Source organism: Lonchura striata, chromosome 2 (genome assembly GCF_046129695.1).
Source record: "Lonchura striata isolate bLonStr1 chromosome 2, bLonStr1.mat, whole genome shotgun sequence".
NCBI lineage: Eukaryota > Metazoa > Chordata > Aves > Passeriformes > Estrildidae > Lonchura > Lonchura striata.
Window position 1 is genome coordinate 108,564,676 of NC_134604.1, and position 20,441 is coordinate 108,585,116.

Below are 20,441 nucleotides of genomic sequence, written 5' to 3' on the forward strand. Positions count from 1 at the left end.
GTGTTACCCCATCCCTGAAAGCATCCGAGGTCAGGTTGGTTGGGGCACTGAGCAACCTGAGTTAGTGGGTGGCTTCCCTGCCCATAGCAGGGGTTTGGAAGTAGATGATCTTTCAAGTTCCTTCCAACCCAAGCATTCTATCATTCTATAATTCTGTGATCCATTTGGGATGGCCAACAAAGGGGATTCTGCAAGACTCAAAACCATGAAAAAAAACCTCTCCTGTGACATTTGTCCTCAGCTTTGGCCAGAACAAAGAGGAATTTTGGAAGGAATTTAGTGAGGTTTGAATGTACCAGACAAAAAGGAATGTTAGATTACTCTTCGAAGTTTCCATGGACATTGAATTACTGGAAGAGAAATAGTACTAGTGATTATTTATCAACAAAGACCAGCATGATCTGCATCTCAGTCCTGAGGTGATTAAAAAGAGACAGGTCTGAGCAGAGGTAACTCTTCTGTGCTTTCTATGTTACACTTCAGCTGTAAAAGTTATATAAAGTGGCAATACATTTTTTAGCAGAAAATCTGACCACTTATATAATTTATTCTCTCCTTTGTATCACAATGAAAAAATCTATTTCAACAGTTTATACGTATTTGAGTTATGAAATGTTATATGTGAAGATGTAGACACCTATTTGGAGCAGAACTGGGGTCATGATTAAATGGTTTACTTATTTCCCAAATGAATAAGAAAGGAAACAGGGTGCTGCAACCTTTTGCTCTCACTTCCTCATGAGAGAAGACATAGAGGCTGTCCCAGAGAGAGCAGGGCTGCTGTGCACACACATCTCAGGCAGCCATGGGGAACTGGGTGGAGAATGAAGGACTGTCCATCTTCGTCGTTGTAAGTCCAATTTTTATTGTGATTTGTGTCTGGTGAAAAGTTCTACAGAAAGCTGTGCTGAGCACTTCTCACTGTGCCAGTGAAAGATGCACCTGATTATGCTGAAACTGGGGCAGCAGGTGCAGGGAAAGGCTTCAAGGGAATCATTTTTAAGGAGCTCTCTGGTATATCAGTTGCTGTTGGCTTCATTGCTAACTGAGAGATTATTGTGTATTAACTTTGCTTTGTTAGAAATACTTTAGTTAAGCAAAACAACTTTAAAACCCACTTAACTATGTGCACTTCAACAGAGAAAGCAATGTAAACAATCACCCTTTCTTGCACTTTTATGAACAGAAGTGGGTGTAACTGAAAGCACAGTGTCTTGATGGTATAAAATTTTTATTAATGTCAGATTCAAGAATTTAGAGCAGACATTCATGAATCCTTCAATAAGACAGCTATTATTTTAATTGAATTTGTTTACAGTTTGCATAGAGGGACTGCAAAAGTAGGTTAAATTAATTCTGATCAAGATTTTAAAGTATGGAAAATCCCAGTCCTCCTTGGAGAAAATTAAGTTTATACTCTAGTGTTTTCTTTTTTTATGTCACAGTATAAAGGTATACCACTAGACATATACATGTATATATGTACATATACATATATGTATTAAAAACACGTACAAAACCAAAATGTAAGAGCAGTTTTGATATTGTGATTATCTTTTGTTAGTAGATGTAAATATTGAGAGGAAGAAAAAGAAGGTGCAGAATTTGTATATTTTTGGTGACCGAAATGTGAGCATCTTTATTCCAAGGGGCATTTCTGCTGCTATGAGCAGTCAGTACTTGCACATGACCTTGTAATTTAAAAACATAATCCCAGAGCTGTGGCACTTCAGTGCTTTGAAAGGGAGTGACCGTGTTTGCTGTCACCTTCAGTGACTTGAGGAAGTTGAAACTGACAAGAGATTTTTGGCTTTTTATTTTTCCCCCACCAGAACTGAAATATTAAAAGAATTAATTGAGGCCTTTATTTTGCTCAAAAAAAGGAATTTGGTTTTTGAACCTCAAAGCTGTAACAAGCAGAGGGTAACAGGGAAGGAAACTAAGAGACATAAAGAAATCAGCTAAAAGGACAGACCACTGGAAACCCCACCCAAGTGTTCTGCTTTAGCCTCTACATCTTTACTGTACACTGAACAGGCAGAGGTTTGTCCACTGCTTGACAGAAACAGGTCAAACACGATTCCTACTGATGTACTTCAACAAAACAGAAACACTCTGTCATTTTAATAAGTGTCCTAAGCACTTAATCCTGAGATGAGCTTGGTGTTTTAATGAGGACTTGGGGATTTCCTATATACTGCCTCACCTTGATGGAAATCCCTTCATTTCCCAGTATTTATTTACATTTTCAGTATTTTAAATAATCCCAAGTGTTTTTTACAGTGTTATTTAAGCCAAAAATCTAGCAAAATATATGACTTAGGAGGTGCAAGGAAGTTTAATGTCACCTTTTCTGGGGTTTCTCCTAGTTCTCAGACTTTCTCTGTTTTCATGCACCACTTATTAAAACTACTTAGACCGAGTGCAGTCATATAGATATGTTTGGGTATGGGATGTGAAATGAGCCCACCAGCTCCAGGAGAAAAAATACCCAGATTCATCATGACCTTTTTTGCCAGGTGAACTTGTAGATGCCTAAGAGTTAATAACATGTCTTTCCCTAAAGAGCCTGCACCTCAGGATGTGTAAGTGTGAGAAAATTCTGTGGTACAGCTACACAGAAGCCTGGTTTGGAGTAGTCTACATGCTGCCAAAGGGCCTGTGTTGAATATTCCCTGCTGGCTGATTTCAGACCCTCTTCTTGAATTCAGCCCTATTTGTAATTTAGCCTATCTAAATTTAGATGTCAAGCTTCTTTGTCACAACTTCCAAGTCTTCCTCTCACATAGGTTAATGTGCCAGTGGAACTGCCATTTGGAAGAGTCCCTAACCTTTAATGGTATTTAGAGATTTAACTGGACTCAGAATTAAACACTTGTAATATGACAGTCCTGATACAACCAACCCTAAATTCCTTGACCTGAGAAAACCTTTCAGCTGCACATTGCTGTGTTTTGGTTTATTGCCACTCCTGTACCCTGTGTTCACAAATCAGAGCCTGTTTATACCAGAAAGATTTCTATCACCCTTGCTGAAAACTTTATACCCTGCAGTACATCTCTCTGTGCAAACAGGAGCACAGGGAAGTAACTGACTCTTATCTGAACTGTGTAAATTCAGATGGATTATTTCTAACAACAAACTGTAAGCTTCCTTTTAATTCTCTTTCAGCTTGTGTGGCTGGGCTTAAATGTCTTCCTCTTTTGGTGGTACTATCTTGTATATGATGTCCCACCAAAATTTTTCTACACCAGAGTGCTCCTTGGCGTAAGTATAAGACATTATTATTTTGTCACAGACAATAATAACACAGCAGTTTTGAATAGTTTTAGCTGATCAAAACTGGATCTAGTGGCTGGAGCAGCAGCCTATTGTAGAAATCACATGCAAGCAGATAACTGCAGGCAGATGTTCAGTGCTTCTGAACAGAAAGCTGGCACATAATAGAGAGATCCCACTCTAAATATGTTTTCAGTTAATGATTATGTTCCTAGTAATTAAATTAAGCACTTATTGTGGCTACTTTATTAAGCAAAAGATGAATAAAATATTGCTGTTGAACTGTTGTGCAGTCATTTCTCCTTGCAATTATTTTTCAGAGCATGAATAGTTTATAAAGATATTGGCTCTGAAAAGCAATCATCATTCATATATTCATCAAGAATGCAAGTGGTAGTCAGGTAGTGAAGTGATCCTGGATCCTGGGCTATTCCATGTGATCCAGCTGGTTAGGGCAGCATTATGTGTCCTACTACAAACTTGCTTCCAAAGCTACCACAGGTCACGACCAATTGACAGGGAAAATTAATTTGTTCATATATTTAAAACCCTGATCACAGGCATAAAAATCAGCCTAAGCTTCAGATTACAGAGCACAGCATTTTGCTGAAGGTTTGCAAAACCATGGTTTAATTCTACAAAGCATGAAATCCCATTCTGCGTATGGCTTCTGGTCTGTGGATCAAATCCTGTGCTTTGCAATCCTGATGCAGTTGCCTTTGAAGTCACAGAGACTTGTGCTTGGATAAGGAGAGCTCAGTGTAAACCCAAACAGCTGTGCTCTAAAACCTAAAAGGTCTCAATCCATACAAGGAGAGCAAACATTATTTTTCTTCCCTTCATTGCATTTTGATTAATATGGTCATTTTTTTCTTCACTTTGAACAGTTCAAAAAATTTAAATAATTAAGGATGTAAAGGCCAGCATTAGGGAAACAGATTCCTAAAAGCTGAGGCAACAAATTTCCCTAGACTCCTTTACTGACAGAGAACTTCTCTTGTAAGTTGTCCATAACCCCCACCAAATGAAACCACAGACTCTTTACAGCCCTGGGACACAAAACCTCTACTAATGGCTTAGATTTGCACCTGTGTTTGCCTGTTGAATGCCAGACATGACAGGGAGCTTTTTATACAATCATATTAATTCAAAACTGAAAACAGGTGTCTGTTTGTCTGCAGGAGTGTGTTCTGCCTGTTTCTGACTTGATCAGAGCACGATTCCTTTGAACATTCACGGTGTAAATGTGAACTCTTTACCAGTTATGATATAATGCATAAATGCAATCTGTACCTGTCCATGCCCTGGATAATGTCTTAGGTAATACAATTAATAGCAGCATCTCTCTAATTACAGCGTGCTCTGGCTCTTGCAAGAGCCCCTGCAGCCTGCCTGAATTTCAATTGCATGTTGATTCTGCTGCCAGTATGTCGAAACTTGCTCTCCTTCCTCAGAGGATCAAGTGCGGTAAGATGAAGAAAGAATTTCAACATTTATGAAAGATATTATCTTTCATACCTAAACAGACTTGCAAATATACCAAGGAACTCAGTCCAAGTTCCCCAAATGCACCATATTTTGAGGATGTCCTTTTATGAGAAGCAGATAAGGCTGGAGTTTTGCTATGAGCAAGACTGAGGTCTAATGCCCATGGGGTATCTAGAGCTCTGTTGAGAGTTTAGCTTTGAATTAGTCTCCTTTGAGTCCTCCCTTTTCAGCTGCCTCCTGGGCATGGTCCTGCCCTGGATGCAAAGTCCATTTTTTGGCTGGCAGAAGCTGTTGGTGCTCACACATATCTATTGTTTGTCACTGATGTTACACCCACTTAGAGAGGGAAACAGTTGCCTCTGTCTGTCTTTGAATGCCCAGTCCTTAAGGTAAATGTAGTCTTTTATAGGCTTTCAGATTGGGACTTTTTTTTCAGCTGGCTCATAAATGACATTCTTTCTTGTCTCAGTTGCATTTCCATCTCAGATGAAATAGTTCACAGGCCTTTTGACTTTTTCTAGCTCCCAAATCCAGATGTTAAACACAGCACTAAGGAGCTGACACTAAGGAAAGGACAACTTATCCTAAGTGATAGCTGGAGAGGCCTCCTATGATAATACTGACTCTATCACACTGCCAAAATCTAGATTTCTGGCTATTACAGCAGAAATAATGCAGACAATGCAGGCCGTGGTCCAGGGAAAAAGCAGTATTCTCCTCAAGCTCATTAATTGTCCTTCCAAATGTATAATGATTCTTCCTTTTTTTCTGGGCACTTTTAACATAAACATGATCAACAAAACCAGTTCCCAGAAGTTTTTTGTCATCTCTAAACCCAGCATAAATTTCTTAATGCAAATGAGATAGCCTTCAGGGGCTGAAAAGGCAGAGCAGAAGAGGAAGTGATAAAATAGATGCAGTATTTCAACAGTTCTTCATAAGGGAAGAAAGCGGGATATGAAGCAATAAGAAAATAACCAGAGACACAATGGACGGTACTTCCATCTAGTACACGCATCCTCACAATGAGTATGAATAAATGAGATATGCCTGCCACATTAAACTCTTAAATTACATTTATGTGCAAGGCCAGTGCTCTAGCCTTTCTAAGGAATAACACTTAGGAATATAAAGCTGGAGATACATGTTAGGCTTTCAGTCTTTTCCTATGCCCCTTCAGATCCTGAGGTGCTACAAAACACACAGCCATACCTTCCATTCATTTAAAAGGAGAGAGCATGGTAAATAAAGCTGTAGGGTTAAAGTTGTTATTCTCCAGGCAGATCAGCAAGTACCAGCCAAAATCCAGAGCTGACTCCTCTGGCTGCAGAAGTCAATAATGAACATAAACTTAGAAAGAATTAATGTTGCTATGGATGAATGCAACAGGAAAATAATGATGAGCCAGTCATCATATGAGGCATTTTTGAGATTGCCCAGGTGAGAGCAGGCTGGACATAGGTCTTCTGAGCAAAAAGAAGTGAAAGAGCTGGGGATACATATGGAGACTACTGGAAAGCCAAAACCTGATTCCAGGTGTTGAGAACTGTATTCCAGCTGGGACTTTAAGCTACTTGTCCTGAATTGCTCCTCTCCTAGCATGCATAACATAACTTTTCCAACCAAGATCTTGGGAAAGTGTCCCTCTTTGTATTCAAACTACAGGGTCAGTTCTTCTGCCTTGGGCACTGTGGTAGAGTCACTCAGGCTACACCCAGATAAAAGTGAGTTCCAGGCAGGGAGCTACAGTTCCATTCCTGCTGGCAGCACTCCGCTGCTGATAGCTGGGAATGAGGAAGCAAAGGGCTCTGAGCATGAGCAAGGAGGGCAGGGAGGGGCATAGAATAGGACCCTTAGACAGCTGGTGTTTGTTTAGCTCCAGTTGCTTTTTTGCAGTAAATCTACACCTCAGGAAGGATGTAGTTTTAGATCTTAAGCAAAACACACATGGTCCAGTGAGCCACTGGCAGTGGCAGTGCTTGTGGTGGCCTTAGCACAGGGGGACAGCTGCTTATGCTTGTTGTGCTGTTGTCTCTAATTAGCTATGCCCTGCAGGTAACAACTGTGAGGGCCTATAAGAAAAATCATTTAAATAACAAGTAACTTATTGGAAGAGTAGTGCCCTTCCTGATGCATTGGTGTCAAGAAGAGGAAAGAATAGTTCAAACACAGCATTCAAAAGGAATGTACTAAGAAGTCTTGCCCTCTCCATCCTGCCACCCAGAAATCACGTTACAAAGTGATTTGGTTTGAATTGGAAAGAGAGCTGTGTTGTGTTTTGCATGCCCATCATTGCTGTATTCACTGTTGTTAGGGAGCCCCATGACTGAGGGCAGCTGGAGCCCTCTGCCATTGCTTGGCCTCGCTTCTTAGATCAATTGGCTTTTCCAGGGGAGTCAAGCACTGCCTCACTATGCTACATTTCATTCTACAATCTTTTTTTATTGTTTCTCAATATAGGTAATACAAAAAGGCCAAATTTCTCCTGCTTGTTATTATGGTCTGAAGTGATTGTGGCAGCCCCAGAGTGTTTGCCTCTCGTGAGGAAATACTTGTGATAGTTTGCCTAGTGTTTTCTTCCCTTATCCGGTCAGAAAACGCAATATAAACATACAGCACATGACAATCATGCCTTTTATTGTGTGGAGACAACAAATGTCAGCTTTACAGGGACTTAAGGTTTTAGGAAAACTCCCAGTTCCTGAAGCAGAATTCATATAGGGTCTGTTAGGAGCCCATCATCATTAATAATGAAAATATTATTCTGTTATTCTTGAGAATTGATTTCTTTGTTTTGTATCTGCAGAGATTTTTGCTGGGTTTTTGGGGGTAACTCCAAAATCAAGTTGTAAGTGAATGCCTGGGAAGTAAACCCAGTATTTTGGGGAAGGAATGCCTTCATATCACTGCCATAGGTGATGTGATTTGGGGTGGGAGTTCCCTGTTACACCCAAACCTTGCAGCCTGATTCTAGATTGTGAACTGTTCTGCTGCCAGAACAGTTACTCTGCCATGGCAGACTGTGATCCCTAATTTTGTTTGTAATATGACTTTTAAAACAGATAAGATGTATTCCTTTCTCATACTAGGTGTTAAATTTTTTCTCCTTATCAAATACTTTGTTTCAGGGGGACGTGTTAAAACATAATCTGGAATTCCTGTTTTCTGAAAGACAGGGGGAAATATTTTTTTCTATATTCTGGAATTTTACATTTTTTCCGAGCAATGCCACCAGTGTGCTCAGTTCTTCTGGTTTTGTCCCTACCTTTAAAAATGTTCAAAGACAACACAAATAGTCTTCAAATACATTTTTCTTTCTACCCAAAGTGCTGCTCTACCCGTGTCAGGCGACAGCTGGACAGAAACCTCACCTTTCACAAAATGGTGGCCTGGATGATCGCCCTTCACACTGGTTGGTACTCTAATGTTTCATTGTTTATTACTTTCTTGTGTATTTTACGTGGAATTCAGGTGGCATCAAAGTTCTTAAGGATATGGGCAGAGACCTGATTTCATTAAAGGAGTCAGCGTGTGCCAAGGCTTAAATCAGTTTCCAGATATGTGCCAACTGTCAGAGAGCAAAAGAGAAGAAAGAATACCTTTATTTTGAATTCTCAGTACCATTTATGATAGTTTAATAAAGGGTGTTTAGCAACGTCCTGAGAACTGGATATGCTGGATTTAATTCTTGGACCTGTTTTGAAGATAAATAAGTAACTGCTTATAGGAGGTGGTTCAAATTTTGAAAAGCATTGTACAATTTTACCCTACAAAAACATATAATGGAATTCATATGAACACCTCAGGTAGTTTAGGTTTTTGGATGCATTCAGCCCAGCAAGAATATTACTAATGATTATTAGCAAAACTGCAGAACAAAGCAGCACTAACAAATATGACTCCAGATAAATCCAGATTCAGTTCTTGGCTCTTTTACAGAAGTCCTGGATGAGGATGACCCTGACAAATAGTTTAAGCCATTCCATATTTCAGTATCCCATATGTCAGCGTACTTGAATTGTTGAAAGCCGTTGTGGAACAAAAATGTATTGAAAATTTCCCTTTACTTCTTTCCCTCCCTCACCCAAAAACTGTAAAATTCAGGTGGTAAAATTTTAGCAGTAAAACACATCAGTGGTCTGCAATTGTGATGAAGATGGCAAGAGCAGCAGAGCTCTTAAGCAGCAGTTGACAAGTGTGACAAAGTTTCAAATGTAACCCAGAACCACGGAGTACTTGTGGTCAGTGCTGATTGCTCCTTTCCTGTCACTCCTAGCAATTCACACCATTGCACACTTATTCAACGTCGAGTGGAGTGTGCAAGCCCGTGTTGAAGAGAAGGGCACCCTGGCAGCTGTGCTTTCTGGCCTTGGAGACAAACCAAAGGAAAGCTATGTCAACTTCTTCAGACAAACCATTCCTGTAAGTGACATCAGACTCTGGAGGGTCATCGTTACATTTGTGTAGGTGATCATATTAAGAGCATTTGAGCAGAGTGCCTATTTCTGGTGTATGTATGGGTTTGGGCCCTCTTGCAGAAAAACCTTGTAGAAAAACCTTGTAGAATCCATTCTTCTATATTTGCCAGCAATATCATTGCTGAACTTTGGTAATTGCTGAACTTTGGTAGTACTTTAAACTTTTCCACCTGAGGATTGGATTTCAGAGTAATTCTAAAATATTATGTAAAAATATACCCTGTAAAGAAAGCAGTGTTCTGACTTAGACATGGCACTCAGAAAGGTACACAGAAGTAAAGGCAAAGGTTTTGAAGTTGGGTGGTTTAAGCTCTGGTCAGTGGGTAAAAAGAAAAGAAGGAACTTCCTTACTTCCCAGAAGATCACTGAGCATCCAAACTCTGCGAGTTAAGAGTCCCACAGCTGTGCAACGCCAGAAGAAAGGAGAGTTTTCATTTAGCTCCCGAAATATGGATGTAGGACTCCAGCTTTGAACACCAGAGCTGAGCAAATGTATTCACCTTCCCCAAAGCAGTCCTGCTGAGCCATGGCAGAGTAAGAAACCATGTTTGGTGTGTTAATTAATGGGAAATGCATTCTCTCTACTTTCAATTACCTTAATAAAGGTAAATGTGCAGTGCAACAAAAATGAAGTGGGATTTTGGCATCAGATGACTTAAAGACTTATAACAAGATAAAGGTTTTGGTGAGTGGTGGTTCAACTGGCTGTGCTTTGGTGCAAACCCTTCCTTAGACCAAAGTGTGCAATTCTTTCACAGAATCCCGTTGGGGGCCTCTATGTGGCTTTCACCTACTTGGCTGGCATCACTGGGGTTGTCATCACATTGGCCCTCATCCTCATCATTACCTCATCCACCAAAACCATCCGGAGGTCATATTTTGAAGTATTTTGGTACACCCATCATCTCTTTGTCATCTTCTTTATTGGCCTTGTCATCCATGGTGCTGGGTGAGTATTTGCACTTATCACAAAATATCTGAAAACTACTGAATTTTTATTTAAAGCCCCCCCATGAGTACAGGAACTTCTGTCACTGAGCAGCAGTTGTTTTTGAAGGCAGTGGTGGGCCAGTAGAGGCTCTGAGAGTCAAGAGGCTCTCACTGACACTTGCACAAATTGTCCTCACACAGGAGGTTTCATGTGACTTTGGCACACTTAAGCTCACTATCACTCAACTTCTTCTGACATATAATTGCAATTTTCCAAGGTTTCTGTTTCTAACTGTGAATTTACCTTTCTCTCCTAAGAGGAATTGCATCACACACATGCATGTAAGGACATCTCAGTACAAAAATTACACAGAGTCTAGAATTTTATTGGATAATGAAAACTATAGTAATATCGATTTATGTTTCAGGCTTGGGTGACTTGTAATATCAGCAGCATTTAAGAATAGATTTTTAGCTGTTTCAACTTAGAAATAGTAATTTGTAAAGTCTTCTAACTTTCAAATTCCAAATATCTTTTTCTGCTGTTGCTTCATTCCTTATCTTCTTCTGAAAGAGCTGAAAAGCCTAATGAAACAGTTTTAGCACTACACAAACACAGTTTTAGCACTTAGAAAAATGAACTTTAGATGCATTTTATAAAACCAAAGAACTGGTGAATAAAGAAAAAAGACTCAAGTATCCAAGCTACATTTAAATAGTTCATAATTACACTACATTGCTCATTTGAAAGGAAGACCTACATGAAATAGAAAGTGTGCTTTAAAAATACCCAGCAAAAATGACTATTCAAAACCACTTTCTTACAGTCCATTAGTGACATTAAAAAGACAGAAATCAAAGTGAAACAGGAAGAACAAAAATAGAAGGCAGATGGGCATCGCCCCAGCATATTTGTCCATTCCAACTTTCACAACAAGAAAATGGTTTGAGCAAAACTTGTGGAAGGAAAAAAACAAGTGGTTCATGTTTTCTGCAGCAAACATTGTATAGTTACTGACACAATGTCCAAACTTGCCAGTAATTACTACACAATGCTATCAAAAAACAAACATTGCCCTTTCCAGAGGTCAGTGGAGAGCATATATTTTATAAAAGTTGAATTTTTATTTACTTCAGTGTTCACTGCACTCGCACCATCTTAATTGTACTGGAATGAAAAGGCAAGAATTTGGGCAGCAGTGATTGTCAGTGAAGTTCATCTATCCTTTGGAAAGAGATGTATAAAGGAATATTCTCATCTGTAGAGGAAAGGATTCTTTCCAGTTGCGAACTCAGTGACCTCAGTTATTTGGCCTTCAAGGTAATAATGACATTTTGAGTCCAGAGAAATACGAGATGGGCTTGTTCCACTCATGGAAAGCATCTCAAGGGTGCAAAGATGCATGCCACGGAATGAGTATGAACTGATAGTCTCAAAGCAACATGTTAGGAAGAAGCATAAATACCAGTTTATCTCAGGGGACAGAAGGCTGTCACACATATTCTCATTAATCTCTACAAACACACATCCTTGTATATACAGAAAGCTGAGTCAAAGGTTAGTGATAGCTTCAAAGGGGCAGAGTCAAGAAAGATGGAGAGAGACATTTTACAAGAGCACAGAATGAGAGAATGGGGGAATGCCTTCAAACTGAGAGTAGGTTTGGATCAGATATTAGGAAGAAATTCTTTCCTGTGAGGTTGTTGAGGCACTGGCACAGGTTGTCCAGAGAAGCTGTGGCTGCCCCATCCCTGGAATTGTTCAAGGCAAGGATGGACTGGGCTCTGAGCAAACTGGTCCAGTGAAAGTTGTCCCTGCTCATGGCAGGGGGGTTGGAATGGGATGATCTTTATGGTCCCTTCCAACCCAAGCCATTGTGTGATTTAATTCTCTAACTCTACAATAATTCTTGTCTGTTACAAGCTGTTACAGCCCTTTTGAAGCACTGATGTTGTTTTGTGCATGAGCTCTGCATCACAGACAAGTGTCCCAAATTTCCCAGCACAGTAAATGTAAAGAGGAATGGGTACAGAGATGCAGTTCACTCTTTTGGAGTTAAAGGAAAAACTTCATTCAAAAAAGCAGTAATTATAAGGCTGTACTGCTGAAAGCTTAATTACAGTACTAGAGAGAGCATCTACACTGACTGATAAAGGGAAATAAGCTTTTTCTTTCTCTTGTACAGGGTACTGACATTGTCAAACCCTGACCAAACCACAGGGCAAGGCAAAAACCCCAGGACCCCTTTCCCTTAAGCAATGGGGTGGGCAGTGGAGGAAATGGATTCCTCCTGTTCCTGTAACTCATCCCAGAGGTGGCTCAGCTGAACTCGTTGTCATTAGTGGGGAAGTGAAGTGTAACTGCTGATGTCCTTGCAGATTGCAACTCGTGATGTTGCTGGGGCAGTGTCACTGCTTCCCTTTATTTTTCAGACAGGATATTAATCAAACATTTAATGAAGAAGAGGCTCATTAGTAATATTTATGAGCAGTATCTCTCAACCCTGTGCGGAGGTTTTGTAGCAATTCTCTGAAAAATCTGTCACACAAAGCTAGGCATGCATGTGGCTTAGATACCATAGGATATTTGAAATATGAGAAATGTAGTCTAGTCCACAGAAACTGAGCTAGAAAAGCAGAAAGTGAAGTCATGAGGAGAAGATATCAAAGAATCACGTTGGCATAAAACTGAACAGCCTGATCAGAAGCAGACTGTTCCTAGGGAAAATCCAACAAATCTTAAACTGAATTTTTCTACTAAGATCCTGAGTTGGCAGAACTCCAGGCGGAGACAGGAAATAGTGAAAAAGAATAGGCTTTTGCCCCTTTAAGCTGAAATTACCTCTCTGCACCAGTTCTGCTACTGGAAATATAGCTGTACTCGATCATTCAGGATTCTTTATTTGTTACTAAAACAAACAACAACAAACGAATAAACAAAGAACCAACCAAGCAAGAAAACTGAGGCCAGATAATCAGCTAATGCAAGCTGCTATAGGTGCAATAGCTGCTTGTGTCAAAAGCATCTGTATTCATTTGTAGCACCTGAACAGCTGCTCCACAGCATAAGAAGGAGAAGAAGGGGTAAAGGAAGATTGTGTGTTGGAAAGGGATCTTCAAACTTCTAAAATAAACAGCAGAAATGGTCTCTGTAGTGGCCAGTAGCAAATTGATTACGTGTCCATTCCAGGTTTTGGTTGTTTTTGTTGTTTTATTTCTTTTGATCAGGTTTTTTTTTTTTTTTTTTTTTGTTTTTTTTTTGTTTTAGTTGAAGAAAAAAGTAGGATAACTCAGAAAAGAATTAAGCTTTCTAATTGTGACCACATCCTCGAAGTGGTAATGGACATAACTCTCAGTTCCTCACCTAATCTTGAAATCAGGGTTTTATCTCACAAGCTTTCCTCTCCATTTTTATTTCTTTAATGGTAACTTTGTGGGTAGATTAGAGCAGTAAATCTGTATCAAAGCTGTAGCAGTGCAGAAAGTGACAACTCCATATAAATAGAGTAGTACATAAATAGAATAACAATAAGGAACAGATACTTTCATTTTAATTTTAATTGCTTTAATGATCTTTACTCTTTTCACAGTCGTATTGTACGGGGACAGACAGCTGAAAGTCTGGCTGAACACAACCCAGAGATTTGCTACAAGAACTTCAGTCACTGGGGAAAGACTGAGGCTTGTCCAATCCCTCAGTTTGCAGGGAATCCTCCTATGGTAAGAACAGCAGCTTGTGTGTAAATCCAATTGAAAATATTTACATTTTACTATTTTTTCTTAAATTGCATAGAAAACCAGTCATATAACCCTCAGCACTCTTCAGTGGCAGCTTTCTCTGCATAAAGCAAGAGATTTGGACACAGTGGGCTGTAAGCAGAAGTGGACTCCAGACAGGCTACACACTTCCAGTGTGCTGTAAAATAAGCACAGGTGACAGATAAAGCAAAAGAGCAATTGGTATCTGAGAACTTTTTATCCAAAAAGTAAACTGCAAAGTAATGGCTCCTGGGGATATCTAGAAAGTGGTATAATTCTCACAATAAATAGTTTAACATTATTAATGGAGTAATGATCATTAGCAAGAAAATAAGCCCTGGAATTCACCCCCAGAAATGTGAATTTGAAACTGCAGCTTTTATTGACTAACCACGCTGTTTTTAATTTCACAGTTCAGAATTGTCTGTTAACAGAAACCACATCTTTTCCTGTAGTAACATAGACCTGAGTCAATAATACATTAATACCACATGTCACTTCATTACATTCTTCTTTAGACAGAGACAAAATTACTTGCAGGAAAATGACCAAAATGCCTTGCTGTAACTCTAGTAGAAACTAAAAAGCCAGCTGCAACACTCAACAGAGAAAGAAATTCCCTCTCTGACCAGAATTCTGAAGCTGTCATATATCTTAAGGATTCCCTAATCTGGTTAATAAAGAACACAGATTACTTGAACTTCACCTCTGCTTATAGAATTTTCCGGGATTTAATTTGATCTAAATTGACATCTCATCTACTGGAAGGTGTCCCTGTCCCCATTGGAACTGGATGATCTCTAAGATCTCTTCCAAGCCAAACCTTTCTGTGATTCTGTGATCTTCACCATCTGACTTGTTTTTTTCTGCTTGCAGACATGGAAGTGGGTGGTAGGTCCCATGTTTCTGTACCTGTGTGAGCGGCTGGTGCGGTTTTGGAGGTCGCAGCAGAAGGTTGTTATCACAAAGGTGAGTGCTGATGCTGCACTTAATACCAGGCAAAGCATCACCTTCTTCTCCAAATGCTGCAGCAAAGACAGAGGCTTCTACATGCCCAAGTTATCAGTGGAAGGAATGTTCTGACTGCTGTCATGATGCCAACATTTAACATCCAAATGTAGCCTCTAAAAGTGAGCAACAGGAGGAAGTTAGACAAGGCACAGGACTGAATCTTAGGAAAGAAATGGATTTTCTTTGTATTGGGTGAAAAATTCCACAGTGCAGAAATTCTAGAAACTTGAGACTAATTTAAGACACAGAACAAATGACCCCTGAAGACAAGAGCATGTTTATTTTATGTATCCGTATCTAATGCTGAGCTTCCATTCCCATGGTGTGTTGCAGAGATATTAACACTGATCCTGAAATTCTGACAGCTGAATTAGCACAGAACTGAGCTCAAATACATGATAACTATCCTGGCTTTTCCCAGTGTAATCTCCTCACATGGCACTGTGTTGCATCCTGAGGACACGCCCTGTTCAAATCAAAGCAGGGTTTGAGGAATGACATTAGGTGTTTCTACTGTGCTCTATAATGCTGACACATTGGAAGGCTCCCAAATATCTGTGATTTTGATAATTTTACCAAAATCTCCTCTGAGCCACTTCTAGACTACATTTCTATGGTGTTGTTTTGTGCCCTGTTGGCAGAAAATTTCCTTCACGATCCTAAACACCACAGTTAATATGTAAATTAACAGACAGAGATTTGATTCTCCCTCTTGCAAATCTCTTTTGAAAAATGAAAATAATTTCAGCAGACAAATCTAGGATTAAAAATTAGAGTGAAAATTAGAATTACTGGTTTTACTTCTAGAAGATTGTTTTTAAAGGATAGCCAAGGTCCCACCCAACTAAACAAGAAAACATCCATTTCCAGTGGTCCTACTATCCAATATCTGTAGGATAGCCCTGTGGTTTTGCCCCTATATTTACAGTCAGGCCCATTAACTCTGGGCTCTGTGCCACTGGGTAAGGTCCATCTGGAATTAACAATGTGCTCACATAGCTCTGGTGATGTGTTACAAGATGGGCCAGTATGGCCTGCCCCCTTTGCAGTGACTGCAAGTGTGGTGTGAGAAAATACTTCAACCAAAACATCAGCATCCTCTGCAGGCTTTCATCTGCCTGCCAGGTGCTGTTGCTCACTCTCAGTTCTGCTGGGAAGAAGTTTCACCTCCTTTCCTTGCTCTCATAGCAGAAATGATGTTAGTGATGGTGGATGTAAATACATCAGTGAGATACATCAGTGAAGACAGACATTTTCTTTTCCTTATTTTTCCCTTTGCCCTTCTCACTGTAGGTGGTCATTCATCCCTTCAAGACAATTGAGCTCCAGATGATGAAAAAAGGCTTCAAGATGGAGGTTGGACAATACATTTTTGTCCAGTGTCCAGCAGTGTCTAAACTGGAATGGCATCCATTTACATTGACTTCTGCTCCAGAAGAGGATTACTTCAGCATTCACGTCCGTATCGTAGGAGACTGGACAGAGGGCTTGTTCAATGCCTGTGGGTGTGATAAACAAGAATTCCAGGAGGCATGGAAGTTGCCCAAGTATGTACAAAGAGCCTTCATGGTAAAATCAAAAAACACCTATGGCAGTTTAAATATTGGTCAAGCAAATACAAACATTAAATGGTGACACAGATGTGGACCCCAGGTGCTCTTGGCAGTTTTTTCTATCAGCTCCATCTCTCCATTTGTTGACTAGTAGTCAGTCCAAATATGCATTGTAGCAGAAAAATACCTTTTAACTCTCCTTTTAAATGGTGTTAATAAATATTCACTACTGATTTAATTTACTTTCAATTCCAGGATAGCTGTGGATGGCCCCTTTGGAACAGCAAGTGAGGACGTGTTCAGTTATGAAACTGTGATGCTGGTTGGAGCTGGAATAGGGGTCACCCCCTTTGCATCTGTCCTCAAGTCTGTCTGGTACAAATACTGCCATGATGCCACCAACCTAAAGCTCAAGAAGGTATTGTGTCCTCTTTCCCAAATCTCTGTAACTGTTCAAAGGCCACGGGCCCAAATCAAAGCAGGCACAGCAAAGGTGATCTGGCTCCAGGCATGCATGAGTCCTAAAACAAGGAAGAGTCCTGTTGCCTCTCAAGGTTAGCAGGAAGAAAAACAGGAGGATCCAATGCAAAAATATAATGAAAGGAGAAATAGTCTACAAGCCAAATCACACATGCTAATCCTGACTGTTACCCTGGGGATTTCCAGTTGCAGTGGAAATGGAGTTCATCTACTTGAGAAACACAAAGTTCAAGGCACTAAAACAGCCTGGGCAAATATTGCATTCCTTCCCCCAGTACAAAGAGAAAGGCTTTTTGTAAGAAGAGCAATGGAAGCATCCTCCTCTCCCCTCCTGCCCCTGGAAACTCCCTGTGCAGAGGTGTGGGGTCACACTTTGCAGCTATGGTCATATTCAGAGAACAGAACTGGTTTTTTTACCTACTTTATCTTGCCTGCCAGCAGACAGAAAGCAAGTTCACCTCTAAATCATTTATTTATGTCCTAACAAACTGTTTTACAAGAGATAAGTGGGGAAACGTTACAAGCTAAAAATATGGAAAAGAAACAGGAAGATATTTCCTTGTTCTTGCAGTCAGTCATTCAGCTTTATAACCCTCTCAGCATTAGAATTCCTAAATAACTTCAATACCATCCTACCCATCTACTGAAGTGCTCAGGACATTTTTTACAAAGTCTATAATCCTCACTCTGTCAGCAGACATAAACCTGGAAAACATAAGTGCCTGTGTTCTCTGACAGCTCTCTTGTCTCTTCCAGATTTATTTTTACTGGCTTTGCAGGGACACTCATGCCTTTGAATGGTTTGCTGACCTCTTGCAATCTCTGGAGGCCCAAATGCAGGAGAGGAATAATGCAGAGTTTCTGAGCTATAACATCTACCTTACAGGCTGGGATGAAACTCAGGTAACCACACAGTGGAGGATATCACTGCCATAAAACTGAGGTTAATGCCAGAACATTTGTTTTCATAACTATTCAAATGGTCTTTTATCCTGGGCATCCATCTGCCTCTCAGATGTTTTGTGTGCAGACAAGAGTTATCCATCAGAAGTTACATGGGATCAGCTGTTACGTGCACTGATTTCCTTTCTGGTTTCCTCTGGCTGTGCTCTGTGGGAAGCAGTCTTTGTTCACAGGAGGAACCTCAGGTGACCATGTACAAATCTCTAAAACAGCTGGTGCTGTAATGAAGACCTTTAGGAACCAGGGGAGCCAATGCACAAAGCTTGAACCATAGCAGTATATTTGTTTCATAAGTTCTCTGTTCTGTGGTGGTAGGTTGCTGTGGGGATGCAAAGGAGCAAACACTTGAGAATGTGGGATTGAGTCAGGAAAAGCTCTCACTCTGTTACTTTTAGTGGTGCTTTATATTACACTTATCACACCATTGCAAAATTCACCATGTGCCCAAAGTGCTGTAGCTCAGCTGAGAGACAGGGAGGGGGAGCAACAGGGAAGTTATCACATATGTAATGTGTAAAAAAACAGGAAGGAATGAAGAAAAGTACCACATTTTTTTCCTTGGGAATAAAGTTACCTGTATTTTTTTTTCTCTAATATAAAAGGGCTACAGAACTCTGTAAGGCCTGAGCTTATTTCTTTAACCACATCTCTTCCTTGATTTGCTTAACTTAGCTGTCTAGCTGGAAGTTACACAAGCAAGACCTCCTCATATGGATCAAACCTTCCAGAGAACAAACTGGCAGGATTTCATTATGGTCAAGGGAGTCTTGTTATTGTATTTGAAGGGAAAGGATATTTAAATTTGCAGTCCTATGTTAGAGTTCTTAGACTAAACCTGTTCATTGAAAAAAAAAAAAACCCTACAATTAATTGCTGCGTTCAGTGTTTCATAGCTTTAACTCTTGAGATCATCCAGTCTGGGGAGAAGGAAGGGGTAGACACTGATAGTGAGGATTTTATAAGTCTTAGCTTTCCTTGCAAAACACCATAAATTCCATAATTTCATTAGGGAAATAATTCAGTCAGTATTGACATTATTCTTTTTTAACCAGGACACAATGCTGCTGTATTTATCTGTCCTTTTTCTTTCATTTCCCACAGGCCACTCACTTCGTAGTGCATCATGAAGAAGAGAAGGATGTGATTACAGGACTGAAACAGAAAACCTTGTATGGAAGACCTAACTGGGAAAATGAGTTCAAAACAATTGCAGGGAAGCATCCTGGGTAAACCTTTGCACATTTATAGTGTCTGGGACTTGCTCTATTTAATGGCCATAGACATCATAACAGCACAATCTTGTTCCTTTGGCTGATAAAGTTTGAAGAGCATTTTTTCCCCCTACCTATCTCCAGGTATTTTCTATTCTTTTTTCAGCCATGGACATGATCTATGATCTTGAACAAATTATTTTGACCTACATTTTTTTAAGAAATCATTCCCTTTTCACAAGATATTTTTTGGATTGTCTAATTACTAGCAGAAGATTTAGGAAAAAACGAACTCTATTCTTCTAGCTGAAGTAAATAGGAATATCAGATGGTGTCTAAACACCTCCAAAACCACTTTCTGCCTCTAGAAACCAGACCTGAATGTGGATGACCTTTAGCTAACCACCCAAAATTTGCAGGAATAAAACAGAATGGCTCCTCTCAAGAATTTGTGCCGTAAGCTCTTTGAATCTCTATTTCTTTGACTCAGTGAGGTCAATAAACCTGTCTTCACTGACTAAGGCTGAGCTGAGATTAGCCCAGCATTTGTTTTAGAAGCAGCAATAAGTCTGAAGGGGTTATAAGGTTTAGGGGATAGACATCCAGTTCTACTTCAGTTCCTGTAATTGGGAAAAAAACCTTGCATCTATAGAACATAAAAAAATATTTACATGGGGAATATCTAGCTGCTCCATACCTAGTTTCTGACCATATTTTCATTCTCTTAACAGCTCCAGAATAGGTGTTTTTCTCTGTGGTCCTGAGGGTCTGGCTGACACACTCAACAAGCAGAGCATCAGCAACTCAGAAGCTGATCCACGAGGAGTACACTTCATTTTTAACAAAGAAAATTTCTAACTCCCAAGTATGTGGGAATCATTAAAAGCAAAATCTAAAGACTGAATCTGTTTTTCTGTTTGGAGCCTGGGAAGGACAGCCCAGCTTCTAAATTTCAGCTACACTAACACAGGTCCCTTTGCTTCTTGGGAATTATTTTGGCTCTGTGGTAGAATAAAAGAGTCAAGTTCTACCTTGGGGAAGTTTTCACTTCCCTCCATGCGCTGGCTATTTAGTAGAAATGTGTTTTCTTTGTCTGTGTGAGGGGATTTCCCCTCAATTAACTGCCTTTATCCTCCTATTATTTGCCCCAATGCTGAAGAGTGGAGGCTGCCATTTGCTTTTGGGAGCCAATTCACACCCATAAAGCTCAGTGCTATTAAACAATAAAGCATGCCAGCATAATGCTTGCTATTGGGAGGCAGCTTCTGGCTGCAGCCAGTCCCTGGAAC

At 40.0% G+C, this 20,441-nt stretch overlaps 1 protein-coding gene across 1 annotated transcript; it reads left to right on the top strand.

Annotated features, from left to right (window-relative positions):
* Positions 1-668: 668 nt before the first annotated feature.
* Positions 669-20,218, top strand: CYBB (cytochrome b-245 beta chain). Its single transcript, XM_021552930.2, has 13 exons — positions 669-850; positions 3,172-3,267; positions 4,636-4,746; positions 8,095-8,179; positions 9,044-9,189; positions 10,004-10,194; positions 13,766-13,895; positions 14,811-14,903; positions 16,239-16,492; positions 16,754-16,916; positions 17,735-17,881; positions 19,043-19,167; positions 19,884-20,218. Exons 1-13 carry the CDS (start codon positions 806-808, stop codon positions 20,008-20,010), a joined length of 1,713 nt encoding a protein of 570 aa, XP_021408605.2. The 5' UTR covers positions 669-805; the 3' UTR covers positions 20,011-20,218.
* Positions 20,219-20,441: the final 223 nt, after the last annotated feature.